The 19419-nt window shown below is 44.7% G+C and overlaps 1 protein-coding gene across 1 annotated transcript; it reads left to right on the forward strand.

Annotated features, from left to right (window-relative positions):
• Nucleotides 1–9859: 9859 nt before the first annotated feature.
• LOC310752818 (taste receptor type 2 member 40-like) lies at nt 9860–11596 on the forward strand. The gene has a single exon (XM_083593890.1). The coding sequence runs from the start codon at nt 10083–10085 to the stop codon at nt 11070–11072; it is 990 nt and encodes a 329-aa protein (XP_083450016.1). The 5' UTR covers nt 9860–10082; the 3' UTR covers nt 11073–11596.
• The last annotated feature ends 7823 nt before the right edge of the window (nt 11597–19419 follow it).

Raw genomic sequence — 19419 nt, forward strand, 5'->3', positions numbered from 1 at the left:
GGTTTCGAAGCAGAAAACTATCCCCAGCTGACATGATCCTGAGTTGTCTTAGCTTGTTCAGATTTGCATTTCTTGCCATTGTGATACAGACTGCAATTCTTATCCTCTTTTTCGAGGACACTTTTCAGAAGAGGGACCTAAGCATTGCATATGATACCTCATGGCTATTTGTTAATACTGCTGAACTTTGTTTTGCCGCTTTGCTCAGTATTTTGTACTGTGTAAAAATTGCTAACTTCTCCCACCCTCTCTTCCTGCAAATGAAGCGGAGATTCCCTGGACTGGTGCCTTGGCTGCTTCTGGGGACAGTGGTCTACTCGGCACTCGCCACCATTGTAGCAACAATGGACATTACACTCATATCTGAATGTAGTTCATATGAATCACTTCTAAGCAATAACACTGACTCAGGAATTAAGACACCTGACTTTTGTAAGTATTCCATCTTTCTATATATTGTTCCAGATTGTTTTCCCTTCATGATATTTTTATTCTCATCCATCTTACTACTAACTTCTCTGTGGAGACACAAAAATCTTCTACAAAACACTGCAAGGGATGTCAGCACAGAAGCTCACCTGAATGCCATCAAAGCTCTGGCTTCTTTCTGCATTCTCTACGTATCTAGCTTTTTTGTGGAAATTTTGGAAGCTGTCCTGTCCTGGATAGACACTGGGGACCTTTGGGTAACAATTTTTTTTTTTAATGTGATTGCTGCATATTCCTCTGGCCATGCCATCATCCTGATCTTCATTAATCCCAGACTAAAACTGGAATCAGTAAGGATTCTACAGCAGCTAAAAAGCTGCATGAAGACACCATCTTAAAGGCCATCAACTCATCATAGAAGTGTCATCCTCTTTTGCAGGTACAAAACTTTCTGTCTGAGAACTGCCTAGAAGAAGATCTCCTGCACAAGACTGCCCAACCACTGCAGAGTAGTTTGCATAGGATAACATTGTACAATATTGTCTGTCTGTGGGTTTGCAGGTACCCACATGCTGTGAGGACACAACTTAGGAGAGCTTCTCCTGCACAAAAATGCCCAGCTATCACAAGGAGGGTTGCACAGAAGAACTTTTTGCTGGGTATGCCCTTGAATTCCGTAGTAGTGTATTATACAAACCTCCATAGACTCATGCATGACTATGAAGAGGGCATTTGTCTTCCCGCCAACAGATTCTCCTTTTGCCTGCACTTGACATGTTAAATATTGTTCTCCTCCCTAACCAATTGATCATTTTTGCTGTTGTAAATGATGCTTTTGATCTCATTTCTATCGGATGTTGCTTTGCAGTTGCAATTGCAATATAAATACATCAGCCTAGGGAAAGAGTTAACTGGCACCCCGACAAAGTCCTGGCAGGTCTCCAATTTCTCTTCCTTTGTCCGTCCAGCCTTGCCAAAGCCTTACCATGTCTCCAAACTCCCATCTTGTCTTGCCGTCCAAGATAACAGCCCCTTTTTCTTCTCACAAAGTAATAATTGACTCAGACCAGCTTATTAATTCCACGTCCATTTAAAATTATTCTCTTTGTTTTATATTCCATACACACAGTTCATTTTTTTTATTTGTAAACCATATCTATAATCTAGTTCCCTCCCACTCTGCTTGTTGCTTTAAAATATTAATTTGGCTTCTAGGGGGTTTGCTAAGTCAGTTATGTAAATAGAAAAAATATAAAGAATCCATTTTTAGGTTCCCCCGCCCCATACCATCTTTTGCACCGAATGAAGTCTTCTTTCTCATTCAAATCTTAACAAACTTGCAGCTGTTTCCATTCAGCAGTTTGTAAGCTTGTCCTGACTTTTCCAGCATGCATCTATACATTAATCCTAATTAAACTGTTAATGAACAGAAGAACCTCTGCTTCTTAATTACAGCATAGGAGGGTTACCAACAGGCAAAGTGCTTTTGCACTCAGCGCCTCCCTGCCTCCCGCATTCCATATCGAAATGAAAGCCAGGTACTGAGATGATCTGCAAGTAAAGCTCATTCCCCCCTGACCTTGGGGGGAACTTGCAAGGATAATTGCCCTCAATCATCCTTGTTTTTTTCCTTCACCAACAATCTCCTGTTGTCATGGGAGCTGTCTCCATTAAGGCAGCCAGAACTGGAAGCCGTGTCTGCAGTGAGGCAGGTCTAAACCACTGAGCCCCTTGGGCTTGCTGATCAGAAAGTGGCGGTTCGAATCCCTGCAACGGGGTGAGCTCCCGTTGCTCTGTCCCAGCTCCTGTCAACCCAGCAGTTCAAAAGAACACCAGTGCAAGTACATAAATAGGTACCTTCAATGTGGGTTCAGCAGGGCTCAATTCTATCCTCCATGTTGTTTAACATCTATATGAAACTGCTGGATGGGATTATCTGGAGGTTAGGAGTATGTCATCAGCAGTATGCTGATGACACTCAGCTCTATTTCTCCTTCACATCTGCAGGTGAGGCTGTGGAAGTGCTGGACCAATGTCTTGCCTCAGTAATGGACTGGATGAGAGCCAACAAACTAAAGTTCAATCCAGATAAGACTGAGGCACTGTTCATGGGTGCTTCCTCAGACAGGATGGTTGGGAGGTCACCTGCTCTTGATGGGGTTACGCTGCCCCTAAAGGAGCAGGTTCGTACCTTGGGTGTACTCCTGGATCCTTTGCTGTCGCTTGAGGCCCAGGTGGCCTCAGTGGCCCAGAGTGCCTTCCATCAGCTTCAGCTTTTGGCCCAGCTACACCCCTATCTGGAAAGGGATCACAAAATTATTGTTGTCTATGCTCTGGTAACCTCAAGGTTAGATTACTGCAATACGTTATACGTAGGGCTGCCTCTGAAGGTGGTTTGGAAACTTCAGCTGGTGCAGAACTCAGCGGCCAGATTGCTCACCGGAACTAGACGGTTTGAACATATTACACCGATCCTGGTTCGACTGCACTGGCTACCAATTAGTTTCCAGGCCCAATTCAAAGTGCTGGTTTTGACCTATAAAGCCTTAGGCTCAGAACTGCAATACTTTAAGGACTGCCTTTTCCCATATGAAGCTACCCAGACCCTGAGGTCATCTTCTGAGGCCCTTCTTCGAGTGCCTCCTCCTCGAGAGGTCAGGATGGTGGCAACACAAGAACAGGCCTTCTCTTCAGTGGCTCCCCATCTGTGGAATGCCCTCCCCAAGGAAGTTCGCCTGGTACCTTCACTATACATCATTAGGCGCTAGGCAAAAACATTCCTCTTCAACCAGGCCTTTGCCTGATCTGACATCCTGTGCCCTTTTTTAAATACTGGCTCTTTCCTGGGGGGAGATAGTAATCTGGTTTTGGTTTTGATTTTATGTACCGTATTTTTCGCCCTATAGGGTGCACCAGCCCATAGGGCGCACCTAGTTTTTTTGGGGGGGAAATAAAGAAAAAACCCCAGCCCCCAGAACAGGCTGCTATCCGCAAGCCTTGGGAGCCCGGTGGGAAGTCGCGCCGGGCTCCCGAGTCTTGCGGAGAGCTGCCCGAAGCCTGGGGTGTGCTCCCTGGGTTTCAGGCTGCAGGCTGCTGTCCGCAAGCCTTGGGAGCCCAGCGGGAAGTCACGCCGGGCTCCCAAGGCTTGTGGAGAGCTTCCTGAAGCCTGAAGAGCGAGAGGGGTCGGTGTGCACCGACCCCTCTCACTCTCCAGGCTTCAGCAAAAGCCTGCATTCGCCCCATAGGATGCACACACATTTCCCCTTCATTTTTGGAGGGGGGAAAGTGCGTCCTATAGGGCAAAAAATACGGTAAGTGGTTTTTAATGAGAACCGCCTTGAGACCTTCAGGGATAGATATAGAAACAAAATAAATAATAATAATACCGCTGTGGCGAGAAGGTAAATGGCATTTCCATGTTCTCTGGTTTCCGTCACGGTGTTCCGTTGTGCCAGAAGCGGTTTAATCATGCTGGCCACATGACCCGGAAAGCTGTCTGTGGACAAACGCTGGCTCCCTCGGCCTGAACACGAGATGAGTGCTGCAACCCCATAGTGGCCTTTGACTGAACTTAACTATCCATTGGTCCTTTACCTTTTACCTGCAGTGAGGTTTATACCTAACTACTTAAATCCTCCATGCGCTATGGGAAATGGAGAGTTAGCTAGTAACCAGCCTCTTGTAGTGTTTCTAAATTGATAGGAAGGAGCACAGATTTAGACTAGCTGATTTGCAATCCTGCTACCCTGTGATACATTTCTAATTGCCGCCTAGGTGCCTAAAGGCTGTTATTGGATTTTGCAAAGATAAAAGGGTGTCATCTGCCAACATACTCACTTTGTGTTACCTCATCCTGCACAATGACACACTCTGTAGAAGGTGTCTTTGTATAGTTGGATGCCTAGTACCTCCATGAACAATGCAAACAGCAATGGCGACAGAGGGCAGCCCTGCTGGGTGTCCCTTAAGAGGTCGATAACCTGAGTATGACATCCATTGATTGCTTAAAGAGGGGCAAGAACATAGAAAACAATGAAAAATTTCTTTTAAAAAAATATTCTATTGGCCTGCACAGTTAAACACCCTGCTTTATTTCTCTGACCAATTAGAACCACATCCCTCACAAACACAATAAATTTATGAAATCATTTGATAGAAATCTCTGTTTACTTATGGATTAAAAATAATCATACTGGTGAACAAACATTAATCAAAATAAACAAATCCTAAAAGAATCATGTATCGCTGTTTCTTAAGCCAGATGCAAAGATGATATTTAGCACCACTGTAGAATTTGCAAAAATGACAGCAGAATATATGATATAGATTTAGTAATGGAATCTTTCCAGATGTGATTTGCATGCAAACAGAATCAACAAATGGAAAAAAAACTCGCTCCCCTCCCTGCAAGTTTCTCTATTCTGGAAAGAAGGCAGAAATATTCTGTTCTCCACTGGTCATATAAAGAGTAGCATCAGCATCAGCTAATATTACACATTACACTGGAAGAAACACTTCTATTTCATACTCAGAAAGATGCCTACCTTATTTGAATTGTTTTGCTTCATTCTTCTGGTGATTGAAACCCTCACAGGCATGGTGGGAAATGGATTCATTGCTATCGTGAATTGCATTTACTGGCATAGAAGCCGAAAACTATCCCCGGTTGACATGATCCTGAGTTTGCTTGGCTTGTTCAGATTTCCATCTCATGCCGTTTTGATACAGATTGCAATAATAAACGTCTTTTTCGTGGACACCTTTCAGAAAATGAACGTATATATTGCATACAATGCCTTGTGGCTATTTCTTAATACGCCTACCCTTTGGTTTGCCGTTTGGCTCAGTGTTTTGTACTGTGTAAAAATCGCTAACTTCTCCCACCCTCTCTACCTGCAAATGAAGTGGAGATTCCCTGGGCTGGTGCCTTGGCTGCTTCTGGGGACTGTGGTCTTCTCTGCAATCACCACCACTGTAGCAATAACAGACAGTATCATTTTGTCTAAATGTAATCCATTTGAATCACATCTAAACAATAACAATGATCCAGCAGTTAACACGACCAGTTCCTGTAAGTTTCTTAGCCTACTATATTTTCCCCCAAATTTCCTTCCTTTCATGATATTTTTGTTCTCATCCATTTTATTACTAACTTCTCTGTGGAGGCACAAAAATCTGTTACAAAACAGCGCAAGGGATGTCAGCACAGAAGCTCACCAGAATGCCATCAAAGCTCTGGCTTCTTTCTCTGTTCTCTATGTAACTAACATTTTTGTGGAAATCTTGTCAATAGTTTTGTTTTGGAAGGGCATTGACGACAATTGGGTGCATTTAATTCTTTTTAATGTGATTGCTGCATATTCCTCTGGTCATGCCATTATCCTGATCTTCATGAATCCCAAACTGAAACAGGAATCAATCAAGATGCTACATCAACTAAAATACTGAATGAAATATTGAATAAATGAATGCACTATCATGTTAAAACTGAAAAGCAAGTGTTCTACCAATGTAGGTTCCTTCTTAGTTCTGTGTTTCCTTTCAGATATACATATTAACTTTCTCCACATTATTTACACAACTTTGTGAGGTGGCTGGTATATGGTTAATCAGAGCTCTGAAGATGTTGTTTTTTTCTTAATGGCTGAAAACCAGAGATGGGGGAACGGGCTAGTCGCGGTACTTGGCTTGTCTTGGTACCTGTCTCTCGCTCCAGCATGGATTGTGGGGGGCACTGAGTGCAAAAGCACTTTGCCTGCCGTTAACCCTCCTACGCCACCATTAAGAAACAGAGGTTCTCCTGTTAATTAGAGCTTAATTTGGACTAATGTACATGCACATGCGAGAAGAGATGAGCTCATAAATTGCGGAACTGAACCAGCTGCAAGGTCTTTAAGGTCTGAACTTGAAAGAAGACGTCATTCAGTACAAAAGGCGGTTCAGGGAGGGGAGCCTATGGCTTCTTTATATGAAGTTTTCTTCTCTACATTTATGATGGTTGGTATTTCTTGAGATTTCCAGTTTTTAGCTAATAGCAGTCTTGCCGCTGTAGTAGCATACAAAAACAATCTAACATCTTTTCTGGGCAATTCCAGTCCTATTATTCCAAGTAGAAAGGCTTCTGGTTTCTTAACAAATGTATTTTTCAAAATTTTTTTTAAATTTGGCATTGTTGTAATGAGACTATTATTGGACTGTAATTGAAAACTAATAAAAATTATTATCCAAAAAAAGAAAGAAAAGAAAAGCACATGCTGCAAGCAAGGGATCCGTATTAATAACAAAAGTCTGACAGTTTTGAGTCAGGCTGTGTACACATTACCATTTTTCCCAGCTCTAATTCTAGCGCACTCCCACCACTGGTGTTTGAATCTGTTATACGAATTCTAAGGTCTTATATATATAAAATAAATGTTCATAAATGTACAATGCAAACACATACATCAGTATATAAACCATGTGGAGGAAATACTACAGGAGAACAATCCTGAAGCCATTTTGACTCTCCAGAACTGACCTCAAATATTTCTCTGCAAGGAGGAAGGAAATGGGGAAAGCTTTCCAGTTGTCTTTGGACCACCTCTTTCTGTGATGTATGTATGATGTTTTGGGGGGTGGTCTTGAGCTACAGGGTAGGCAATTTCAAAAGTCTATATAAGAGCTTGCATACCAATGTTCTGGGTTCCTCCTCCCTCCTGCGTGGGGGGTGAGCACCCTGTTGCAATAGTTTAATAAAGATCAGGCTTACTAGCTGCTTTGCTTTAATATTACTGTTTTGGTCTCTGTTTGTTACTCCCGACCGGTAAGAGCCTCAAACGCACTCTGCACAGTGTTCCATTCCTCAAAGAAATTGGACTATATTAAAGGGAATTTCCGCTCATAACAATTTGGCGAGCCAGCCAGGAGAATCAGTTTTTCCAGGGTGCTGAGGGACTGGTTGCCCAGTGTGCACCCAGCCAATTGCAATGGGGAGCAACCTATCCCCCAGCAGACCCAGATCCTGGCATTAACTGGGGTTCTCAGCAGGACCAAACAAGAAAAGCAACACTGATCCAGCCAGCCAGAATTTGTTTCACCTGACTGCTTCTGTGGACAGTGGTCTCCTCTGCAATCACCACCATTGTGGCATTAACAGGCAGTAGCATTATGTCTAAATGTAATATAATTGCACCAATTCTAAGCAATGGCGATGACTCAGGAATGAAAACATCCCATTCCTATAAGTATGTTCAACTTTTTTATCTTCTTCCGAATTTCTTTCCCTTTGTGGTATTTTTCTCCTCTTCCATCTTTTTGCTAACTTCTCTTCAACAAAACAGTGTGAGGGATGTTAGCACAGAAGCTCACCTGAATGCCATCAAAATTCTGGCTTCTTGCTGCATTCTCTACATATCTCATATTTGTGTTGAGATTTTAGATACATTCATGTTCTGGAGGGACATTAAATGCACTTGGATATGCATAATTGCTTTTAATGTGATAGTTGCATATTCCTCTGGCCATGCCATTATCCTGATCTTCATGAATCCCAAACTGAAACAGGAATCCGTAAGGTTGCTACATTGGCTAAAATGCTGAACGAAGCCACCATCTTACAGGCTACCAAGATCTTATGGAAGTGCCTTCCTCTTTTGCAAGAACAAAACTATCTTCCTGAGAACCGCCTAGAAGACGTTCTCCTGCACAAGACTGCCCAACCACTGCAGACTTGTTTGCACAGGAGAATGTCCTGCTGGATATGCCCATGAAGTCTTCATTTGTTTTGAAACCGTATTTATTCGCTTAACAATTCATCCACTGCAAACAGAATTATTTAGCAATTTGGGTTCCTCCACAATTCTGGGCTTCACTTTCGGAGAGCCGTATTCAGTTTCTCCAAAGTATTTACACAACGTTGTGAAGTGACAGGTGTATGAGGAATCAGAGCTATAGAAATGTTGGTGTTTCTTAATGGCTGCGGCTCTTTCCTTGAATGCGCAATTCACCTGTACAGTATGTGCCTCAGACAGAGCAAGCAGCATTAAAATGGGAATGCATAGAAATAGAGTAAGCTGAAAGTAGGGGGACCAGCCATTGTGGTGGAAATCTTCTGCCTGAATTTGGAGAGTCTGGCTGTCTTCGCTCCTGCCCTGGTTATATTGTTGTGAGGTTGAGATTGAGCTAATTATCTCCTTTGATTTTTAAGAGTGGGATCTGCTAAACGAGTTGAAGCAGTTGGAATGCTGGATGTTACTTTCATAAAAGTATCTATTTGTACACATTATGAAGGTAGGTAGCAGAGAATGACTACGGAAAGTGTAAGTATTGTTCTGAAAAGAGGAGGCTGCAGGCAAGGGATTTGTATAAAGAGCAATAGACTGACAGCTCCAAATCTGGCTGTCCACATGTTAGCATTCTCTTCGGTTAACGTGGTTTGAGTCCCATGATGAAAGGTAGAAGCTGAGACATCTCCCCCTAGGCTGGTGGCCGGGCTGTGCCACACTGCAACAGACGCATCCCAATTCAGGTCAGGGAGCAGGTGCAGGGAGTAGGAGGTTAAAATCATTTGGGGGGACGACTACAACAACAACAACAACATTTTTTATATGCCTCCCATCTGACTGAGTTGCAAAATTTCTCTATAGAAGCAGAAAACCTGGAGAAACTGTTTTAATTTCATTAACTAAATATTATGTTGAATGTACACAATCAGCTTCCTGCTTTTTAATTCTTCTAACTTCTGCCTTTTTATGGAATGCCAATCTATTGGTCTGCATAATAGCTCTACGGGACCGCGTCTCCTGATATGTCCCACGGAGGACCTTATGGTCTTCAAATAAAAACATCTTGGAGGTCCCAGGCTACAGGGAGGTTAGGCTAGTGTCACCCAGAGCAAGGGCTTTTTCGGCTGTGGCTCTGATCTGGTGGAACACTGTCACCAGAGACTAGGGCCCTGCGGGACTTGGCATCTTTCCGCAGGGCCTGCAAGACAGAGCTGCTCCACCAGGCCTTTGGCTAAGGCACAGCCTGACCCCCTTCTTTGGTAATCCTCACAGAACCCAATGGTTGCCATTAATTTGATTTTGAATTGATTTTAGAATGAATTGATTTTAGAATGCTGTATTACTTTTACTGTTGTTAGCTGCTCTGAGCCCGGCTTCGGTTGGTGAGGGCGGGATATTTAAAAAAATATTATTATTATTATTATTATTATTATTATTATTATTATTATTATTATTATTATTGTTGTTGTTGTTGTTATTATTATTATTTATCTAACAGCCCACTTTAATTATCCAACTAATTAGAACAAATACCCATTTGATAAAGACATATGTTTTCAAATTTATTAATAAGATTAATAGCAATGTTGGTGGACAAAGATTAATCAAAATCAACAAATCCTCTCTCTCTATAAATAAATATATATAAATCACTTTGTTAAGCCAGATTCAAATACAATAATCAAAATGTCTGTGGAATTTGCACACATGACATCAGAAGAGGCAATATGGATCTAGTAATAGAATCCTTCCAGGGTTGATTTGCATCTGAACAGAATCAACAAATGAAAATAACTCCTCAGCTCTCTGAAACCTTTTCTGTTCTAGATAAAAGGCAGAAGTATTCTGCTCTACACAACTCATATACATAAAGTGCGGTGGTGGCAGCAGATGGTGCAAATATTACACATTACAACAGAGTTGACATTCTCCTTCACGCTCAGAAAGATGTCTACCTTACTTGAATTGTTCTGCTTCATTCTTCTGGTGGTTGTGACCCTCACAGGATTGGCAGGAAATGGATTTATTGCTATCGTTAACTGCATTGACTGCTTTCGAAGCAGAAAACTATCCCCAGCTGACATAATCCTGAGTTGTCTTAGCTTGTTCAGATTTGCATTTCTTGCCGTTGTGATACAGTTTGCAATTCTTATCCTCTTTTTCAAGGACACTTTTCTGAATAGGGACCTAAGCACTGTATACAATGCCTCGTGGTTTTTTGTTAATACTACTGAACTTTGCTTTGCCGCTTGGCTCAGTGTTTTGTACTGTGTAAAGATTGCCAACTTCTCTCACCCTCTCTTCCTGCGAATGAAGCGGAGATTCCCTGGGCTGGTGCCTTGGCTGCTTCTGGGGACAGTGGTCTTCTCTGCAATCATCACCACCATCAAGGTAATAATGGGCAATAGACTCATGTCTGAATGCAAGGCATTTGAATCACTTCTAAGCAATAACACTGACTTAGGAATGAAGACATCTGACTTTTGTAAGTATTCCATCTTTCTATATGTTGCTCCAGATTTCTTTCCCTTCATGGTATTTTTCTCCTCATCCATCTTACTACTAACTTCTCTGTGGAGGCACAAAACTCTTCTACGAAACACTGCAAGGGATGTCAGCACAGAAGCTCACCTGAATGCCATCAAAGCTCTGGCTTCTTTCTGCATTCTCTATGGATCTAACTTTTTTGTGGGAATTTTGGAAGCTGTCCTGGCCTGGATGGACACTGCGGACCTTTGGGTAAAAATATTTTTTTATAATGTGATTGCTGCATGTTCCTCTGGCCATGCCATTATCCTGATCTTCATTAATCCCAGACTAAAACTGGAATCGGTAAGGATTCTACATCAGCTAAAAAGCTGCATGAGGACACCATCTTAAAGGCCATCAAGACATTATGGAAGTGTCATCCTCTTTTGCAGATACAAAACCTTCTGTCTGAGAACCACCTAGAAGAAGTTCTCCTGGAAAAGACTGCCCAACCACTGCAGAGTGATTTGCATAGGAGAATATTGTACAATATTGTCTGTCCCTGGGTTTGCAGGTGCCCACATGCTCTGAGGACACAGCTTAGGAGAAGTTCTCCTGAACAAGAGTGCCCAGCTCTTGCAAGGAGGGTTGCACGGGAGAACTTTCTGTTGGGTATGCTCTCTAATTCTGTAGTAGTGTATTATTTGTTGTTGTTGTTTAGTCGTTTAGTCGTGTCCGACTCTTCGTGACCCCATGGACCAGGGCACGCCAGGCACTCCTGTCTTCCACTGCCTCCCGCAGTTTGGTCAAACTCATGCTGGTAGCTTCAAGAACACTATCCAACCATCTCGTCCTCTGTCGTCCCCTTCTCCTTGTGCCCTCCATCTTTCCCAACATCAGGATCTTTTCCAGGGAGTCTTCTCTTCTCATGAGGTGGCCAAAGTATTGGAGCCTCAGCTTCACAAGCTGTCCTTCCAGTGAGCACTCAGGGCTAATTTCTTTCAGAATGGAGAGGTTTGATCTTCTTGCAGTCCATGGGACTCTCAAGAGTCTCCTCCAGCACCATAATTCAGAAGCATCAATTCTTCAGCGATCAGCCTTCTTTATGGTGCAGCTCTCACTTCCATACATTACTACTGGGAAAACCATAGCTTTAACTATATGGACCTTTATTGGCAAGGTGATGTCTCTGCTTTTTAAGATGCTGTCTAGGTTTGCCATTGCCTTTCTCCCAAGAAGCAGGCGACTTTTAATTTTGTGGCTGCTGTCACCATCTGCAGTGACCATGGAGCCCAAGAAAGTAAAATCTCTCACTGCCTCCATTTCTTCCCCTTCTATTTGGCAGGAGGTGATGGGACCAGTGGCCATGATCTTCATTTTTTTGATGTTGAGCTTCAGACCATATTCTGCACTCTCCTCTTTCACCCTCATTAAAAGGTTCTTTAATTCCTCCTCACTTTCTGCCATCAGTGTTGTGTCATCTGCATATCTGAGGTTGTTGACCCCTCCCATGAGGATGTGGATTTCCACGCACTCCGAGACCATCACTTTCCACGTAGTCACGTTGGCTGGTCCGCCCATTATTCTGGGTATGAGTTGGTTGGCCTTGCACGATCCGGTGGTTTCCTGGCACCATCGGTCCCTGACTTTCAGGTCGGCGCACTGCTTGAAGAACTGGCTGGGAGTAGGGAAACCTCAAGACAGGGGGGCCCAGATGGCGGCAACATGCATGGGAAGCAAAGGCGGAATCCCTCCGCAATACCGAGACTTGGAGGAAGTGTTCAGTGAGAGGGAGGCCAACACGTTACCGCCACACCGGCCATACGATTGCCAGATTAACCTGGTCCCGGGGGCCAAGCTGCCAGTGGGGAATCTGTATTCCATGTCAGATCAAGAGATGCGGGAGTTGAAAGACTTTATTGACAAAAACTTAAAAAGGGGGTTCATCAGGGAATCCAAAGCTGTGGGTGGCAGCCCGGTGTTCTTTGTGGACAAGAAAGTGACGAGTGAGAAGAGGCTGGTCGTGGATTTCAGGGCGCTCAGCTCCTTGATGGAACCCGTGGCCTTCCCCATGCCGAGAATTGACGACGATGCTCCGATGCGAGAGTGCGGAAGGGAAAAATTTTACTAAGCTGGACCTCCGGGGGGCGTACAATCTCATCAGGGTGCGTGAGGGCACCGAGTGGAAAACCACCATGTTTACACCGCTGGGGGCATTCAAATATCTCATCATGCCTTTCGGCTTGCAATGTGGAAGCCCGTGCTTCCAGACTTTCATGCACCACGTGCTGGGGCCGCTGCTGTATCGTAACTGTGTTTGCTTTTTGGATGATATCCTGGTATTTTCTGACAACGAAAGGCAGCACGTGAAGGACGTGTGTGAAGTCCTGAGCAAGCTAAAGGAGCATCGCCTGTGGGTGAAGCTGGAGAAGTGCCAGTTCCACACAAAGGAGGTCGAGTTCCTGGGCTACAGGTTGTCAGATAAGGGCCTGAGAAGGTGAAGGCTGTGGTGGAATGGAAAAGCTCTAAGACCAGGAAGGATGTTCAGCGGTTCCTGGGTTTCAGCAACTTCTACAGGAAGTTCATTAAAAACTTTGCACAGTTGACGGCGCCCATAACGGACTGCCTTAGTGGGAAGAAGTTTATGTGGACTGAAGCGGCGCAAGAGGGATTTGAGAGGCTTAAGAAGGTTTTTGCATCCGAGGAGCAGCTACTGCATGTCAACTCCGACCTGCCGCTGCGGGTGGAGACTGATGTGTCTGACCGGGCCATTGGAGCGGTACTGATGCAGCAAGATGGCAAGGGGGATTGGCGGCCGTGTGCCTTTTTCTCCCAGAAGCTGAAGAAATCGGAGCTAAACTACAGTATCTATGACAAAGAATTGCTTGCTATTGTGGCTGAGTTCAAGCAATGGAGACACTTCCTGATTGGTGCGAGCCACCAGATACAGGTGTGCACGGATCACAAGAACCTGGAGTACTGGCGTACGGCACGTGTGCTGCGCCAAAGGCAGATACGCTGGGTGGAGTTTTTTGCCAACTTCAACTTTAGGATTCAGTACATGCCAGGGGAGCAGAACGTGAGGGCGGATGTGCTATCTCGCAAGCCTGAGTACCAGGGGGAAGAAGGTCCTCCTGTAGCCAGACTCATGTTTCCCAAGAAAAGGTGGACTTGTGGGGGGGCATTGGTGAAGGGCGATGAACTGATGCAATTGATCAGAGACGATGCCTTTGCACGGCGGAAGATGGATGAGCTAAGGGAAAAGGAGGGAGCTGAGGGAGATTTTGAGGGAAAAGGGGGGCTTCTATTCTATCAGGGGGCATTGTATATTCCAGGTGAATCCCTAAGGGCCAGAGTCCTCAAGCAACTTCACGACAGCTCCACGGCAGGACATTTTGGGCAACACAAAACCATGTTGCTGGTTACTAGGGAATTTTGGTGGCCCAAAGTGAGGGAATATGTAAGAGGGTGTGACACCAGTCAGAGGGCCAAAGGGGAGAAGGCTGCTCCAGCAGGGTTGTTGGAGCCTTTGCCCACACCAGGGAGGCCATGGGAGGTGGTATCGGTAGATTTCATCACTGAACTGCCCAGGCCTAAGGGGAAAACAGCAGTCATGGTGGTGGTGGATCTCCTAACCAAGATGTGTCATTTTGTGGCATGTTCACATGCGGTGACGGCGGAGGAAACAGCCAAGCTGTTCATAGAGCATGTGTTTAGGTTGCATGGGGTCCCTTCTAAGGTGATTTCGGACAGGGGGACCCAATTTACCTCATGGTTTTGGCGCAAGCTCATGAGTTTGCTGCAAGTAGAGGTGAGCTTCATGATAGCGAGGCACCCCGAAACCAATGGGCAGGCAGAGAGAGCAAATGCTGTCTTGCAACAGTATTTGCGGTGTTATGTCAGTCAGAGGCAGAATGACTGGGTGGACAAATTAGCACTAGCGGAGTTTGCTTACAATAACGCGGAGAACGTATCCACAGGGATGACTCCTTTCGCCAATCACGGGTGTCACCCTAGGGCTTTCCCAGGAAGGGGGGAGGAGTCGTGGAGTGTGCCTGCCGCGGAACAGTTTGCGGAGGAAATGGAGGCGATTCACCAACAGCTCCAGTTGAACTTGGAAAGGGCCAAAGAAGTATACAAAAGGGAGGCAGACAAGCATCAGAGACCAGGGGAGGTCATCCGGGTTGGTGACAGAGTGTGGTTGTCCATGCAAGGGTTGCCCTGGAAAGGGGGGTGCAAGAAACTCAAACCCAGACGGGTGGGGCCCTTCGGGGTCCTACAGCAGATCAATCCAGTGGCATTTAAGTTGAGGCTGCCTGAGAGCATGAGGATTCATCCCGTCTTCCACAGGTCACTGCTGTCGCCCTACAGGGAAGGGGGCATCCGGCAGGGTAGAGGGGAAGGGGAGGTTCCACTGCCCGAAATAGAGGAAAGGGAGCAATGCAACGAGTTGACTGAAATACTGGACTCTCGTTGGAAAGGGGAACAACTAGAGTATCTAGTGGCTTGGGAAGGCGCCCAGTTCAGAAAACACATGGGTTCCGGAAGGTTGCAGCTCTGAGGAGTATCTGGTGGAGGAGTTCCACGATTTATTTCCCGACAAACCAAAAACCCCGGGTAAGTTCTTTAAACAGGTGTTTGGGCCGACGGATGATGAAGAGGACTTCGGGGGTTTCCCACCATCGGACGATGGGGGGGCGGAAGAAGTCGGTGGAAACGGCCAGGAAAAAGGACATCTCAAGGATCGCCGGGAAACTGCGGGTTTGTGGGAGGGCTGGAGGGATGTTTTTGAGGATACAGAAGATGAGGATGACATTTTCCTAGGTTTCCCTCCCGTGACCCCTGATATGGGCGAAACTGGAACAGTCGTCTCTCTTGAGGAGGAGAGGGGGGCCTTTGGGGAGGGGGTGGATGTCAGGGAATTGGAGGCAGAGAAGGGGGAGAGAATGGGGACTTACAGAGCTAAGCCTCCGTTACTTAGCAGCTGTACTTCTTCGGACGAGGAGGGTGACGAAGGGTTGTCAGGAAGCAATGAATCAGAGAGGGGGGAGCCACTTCCGGGGCCCAGCCATTCTTGTAACAGAGGAAGGAAGGGGGGTGGGTTCAGGAAGTGGATTTGCTAGAGGAAATCAAAAGCTTCTTCAGTCTCTGCACCTGACTCACCATGATGGAGGCTGACTCTCAGAGCTCTTTGTAAATAGCAAGAAGAAACCAATAAATCTTGTAAATATGGCTGGATTCCCAGACTCTTATCTCTGCTAGCTGCTCACCAATCACCCCTGACATAAGGTTTCAGGGGAAATGAAAGCTGACATGTATTCTGAGCTGAAAGCTTTTGAAGCAAAACTACACATTTTGTAAAGCAAGTTAACGAAGACAGATTTTCAAACTTTTCACACTGCAATGAACTAAAATTTGAGAAGGAAAAGAATAGGCACTAAAACTATTGCAGAAGGAATTCCAGAACAGATTCCTTTATAATAATAATAATAATTTATTATTTATACCCAGCCCATCTGGCTGGGTTTCCCCAGCCACTCTGGGCAGCTCCCAACAGAATATTAAAAACACAATAAAAGATCAAACATTAAAAACTTCCCAAAACAGGGCTGCTTTCAGATGTCTTCTAAAAGTCAGATAGTTGTTTATTTCCTTGACATCTGATGGGAGGGCGTTCCACAGGGCGGGTGCCACTACCGAGAAGGCCCTCTTACCTGGTTCCCTGTAACCTCACTTCTTGCAGTGAGGGAACCTCCAGAAGGCCCTTGGAGCTGGACCTCAGTGTGTGGGCTGAACGATGGGGGTGGAAACGCTCCTTCAGGTATACTGGGCCAAGGCCGTTTAGGGCTCTAAAGGTCAGCACCAACACTTTGAATTGTGCTCAGAAACATTCTGGGAGCCGAGTAAGGTTTTTCAGGACTGGTGTTATATGGTCTCAGCTGCCACTCCCAGTCACCAGTCTAAGCGCTGCATTCTAGATTAATTGCAGTTTCCAGGTCACCTTCAAAGGTAGCCCCATGCAGAGCGCATTGCAGTAGTCCAAGTGGGAGATAACCAGAGCAGGCACCACTCTGACAAGACAGTCCATGGGCAGGTAGGGTCTCAGCCCACGTACCAGATGGAGCTGGTAGACAGCTGCCCTGGACACAGAACTGACCTGTGCCATATGCATAGGAAAGAAATAAGAATGTTTCACAATCCGGGAAACGCAACCCCCCCCCCTGGGAACCGGGGTGACTGAAGAGAGAGCCTGGTGAAAGGAGTCGGAGATCTTGACAGCTGTCAAAATAGCTGTCAAAGTCGAAAAGCGGAGTGGATTTTATTATGAGAACTTGGCTGGTTAAATTTGATACAATTTGCTACAACTTGTTAAAATTTGGATACAAAATGGCGAATATGGATAACAAATTGACTTTTGGATTAGAGGAAACAAAGATACAACAATCCCCCTTGAGGAGTTTCGGGACATTACAAGGATTGGGAAAGTGGAAAAACACCAATGGAACTTTACAGGACTGGTTATCTTCTGGGAAAGCTGCAAAACGGAAATAACATCTCGTCTTCAGGGTGTTTTCTTTTTTGTTTTTTTAAAGGAGACAATAGATTTTTCTATTGAAGAAAGGAAGGGACTGAACGTAAGGTTTTGCCCCTGAATAACAACCATCCCTGCAGACTTACCAAACTTTCGAACTACAACGTTTTAGCAGCGGAACAAAGGGAAATCAGACTACAACCTGGAAAGAACAATGGAGGGAGTTCTATTACAGTTTTATTAAAGACTGAAGTTAAAGTTTTGAAAAATAATGATAATAATAATAATTTTGATTTTCAAAAAAATTTATTTTTAATTTTAAAAAAGAAAAAGCCAGCAAGGAGTTGGGGAAAAGTTGTGATTTATGGTCTTAAGAATTCCAGGCAGATACCAGGGGTTGATGGTCAGGGGGAAATTAAACCGGGGACAGGGGGGGGAGAACTAAAACTCCAAAGGCTTGCCAACTTGGTTATTTTTTGCTGAATTGGTCTATTATTCATTATATTTTTTTTATTCTCTACCTTTTCTGTTTCTATTATCTGGGGTGCTTCTTTTATTAAAAAATGGAAATTGTGGAATGACATGGGGTGGGTCTTGGGGAAAGAACACTGGGTTTTTTTTTTTTTTTTTTTCTTTTTTTACTGTAAAACAAATTAAGTTTCAATTTGAATGGGGAACTTGTTTGGCCAACAATATGAAAGGGGAATATGGTAGGGGTGGGGGAAGGGGGGAGTCCCGTAAAGTGATATTTTTTGTATTTTTGAAAAATTTTAATAAATATTATTTAAAAAAAAAAAAAGAATGTTTCACAATCCACTTGAAGTGGTGCCAGAAGATGCAAGTGGTTTGTTTTTTTCCAGATGGAACTCACTGATTTGCAAGCCGTTGATCATCTCAGAGACATATATAAAGAAAACAGGCTGACGAGGTTTTTATTCTAGCCTAAAATATACTTGGGACGCAGGTGGTGCTGTGGGTTAAACCACAGAGCCTAGGACTTACTGATCAGAAGGTCGGCGGTTTGAATCCCTGCAACAGGTGAGCTCCCCTTGCTTGGTCCCTGCTCCTGCCAACCTAGCAGTTCGAAAGCACGTCAAAGTGCAAGTAGATAAATAGGTACCACTCCGGAGGGAAGGTAAACGGCATTTTCGTGTGCTGCTCTGGTTCGCCAGAAGCGGCTTAGTCATGCTGGCCACATGACCCGGAAGCTGTACGCCGGCTCCCTTGGCCAATAAAGCAAGATGAGCGCCGCAACCCCAGAGTCAGCCACAACTGGACCAAATGGTCAGGGGTCCCTTTACCTTTACCTTTAAGATATACTTATCAACTGCAGGTATGTTCACAGTCTTTGGCACCACATGCTTCTGAAAACAAGCTTTTTCAGACAACAACACTAAAAGCACCTCATTGAACAGCATGAAAGATTCTCAAAGTTGCTTGTAAGTAATGAAAAAAATGCAAAGGCTGCATGAAATTCCATTGTTAATTTCACTCATTCTCAGCAGGGGGCAGTGTTGCCATTCTGAGCTCTTTTTTTAAAAAAAGTACTGTATGGTTTTCTGTGACCTCAAGTCTGCTTTCTGAGAAAATGTTCCCTTAATGAACATATATATTTTAATTTCATACCCTCCAAATGTTCTGATGTTCCAGGGACAGTCCCAGAATTACAGAAGACATCCCTATCTTCATTGGAGAAATGCTGGAGGGCATGTAATTTTGCTTGTTATTAAAAAAGAGGTAGGGGTACAAATAAATAAAAATGTGCCTGCTTATATCTCTAATGGAAGCTCCTGCAGCCAATCGGAAGCCGCTGTGGACGTTTGGGTTCCAAAGAAGGTTTGCAAACCAGAACACTCACTTCCAGCTTTGCAGCGTTCGGGAGCCAAAACGTTTGACTCTCGAGGCATTTGGGATCCAAGGTACAGTGGACGCTCGGGTTGCGAACGTGATCTGTGCGGGATGCACATTCGCAACCTGCAGCGTTCGCAATGCACAGTGGCGCGTCTGTGCACATGCAGGTTGTGATTTGGCGCTTCTGTGCATGCGCAAAGCGCAATTTAGCGCTTCTGCGCATGCGTGAATGCCGAAACCCAGAAGTAACCTATTCCGGTACTTCCAGGTTTTGGCGGTCCGCAACCCAAAAAAAACGCAACCTGAAGCATCTGTAACCAGAGGTATGACTGTATAACCTCCATCCTGTATACCAGACAGGCAAGCTGTGGCCCT

This window comes from Podarcis filfolensis (assembly GCF_964270895.1).
Source record: "Podarcis filfolensis genome assembly, chromosome: 17".
NCBI lineage: Eukaryota > Metazoa > Chordata > Lepidosauria > Squamata > Lacertidae > Podarcis > Podarcis filfolensis.

Excerpts from the sequence above, each read along its gene's own strand:
- LOC310752818 (XM_083593890.1), top strand. The coding sequence starts at position 10,083 with ATGGTGCAAATATTACACATTACAACAGAGTTGACATTCTCCTTCACG.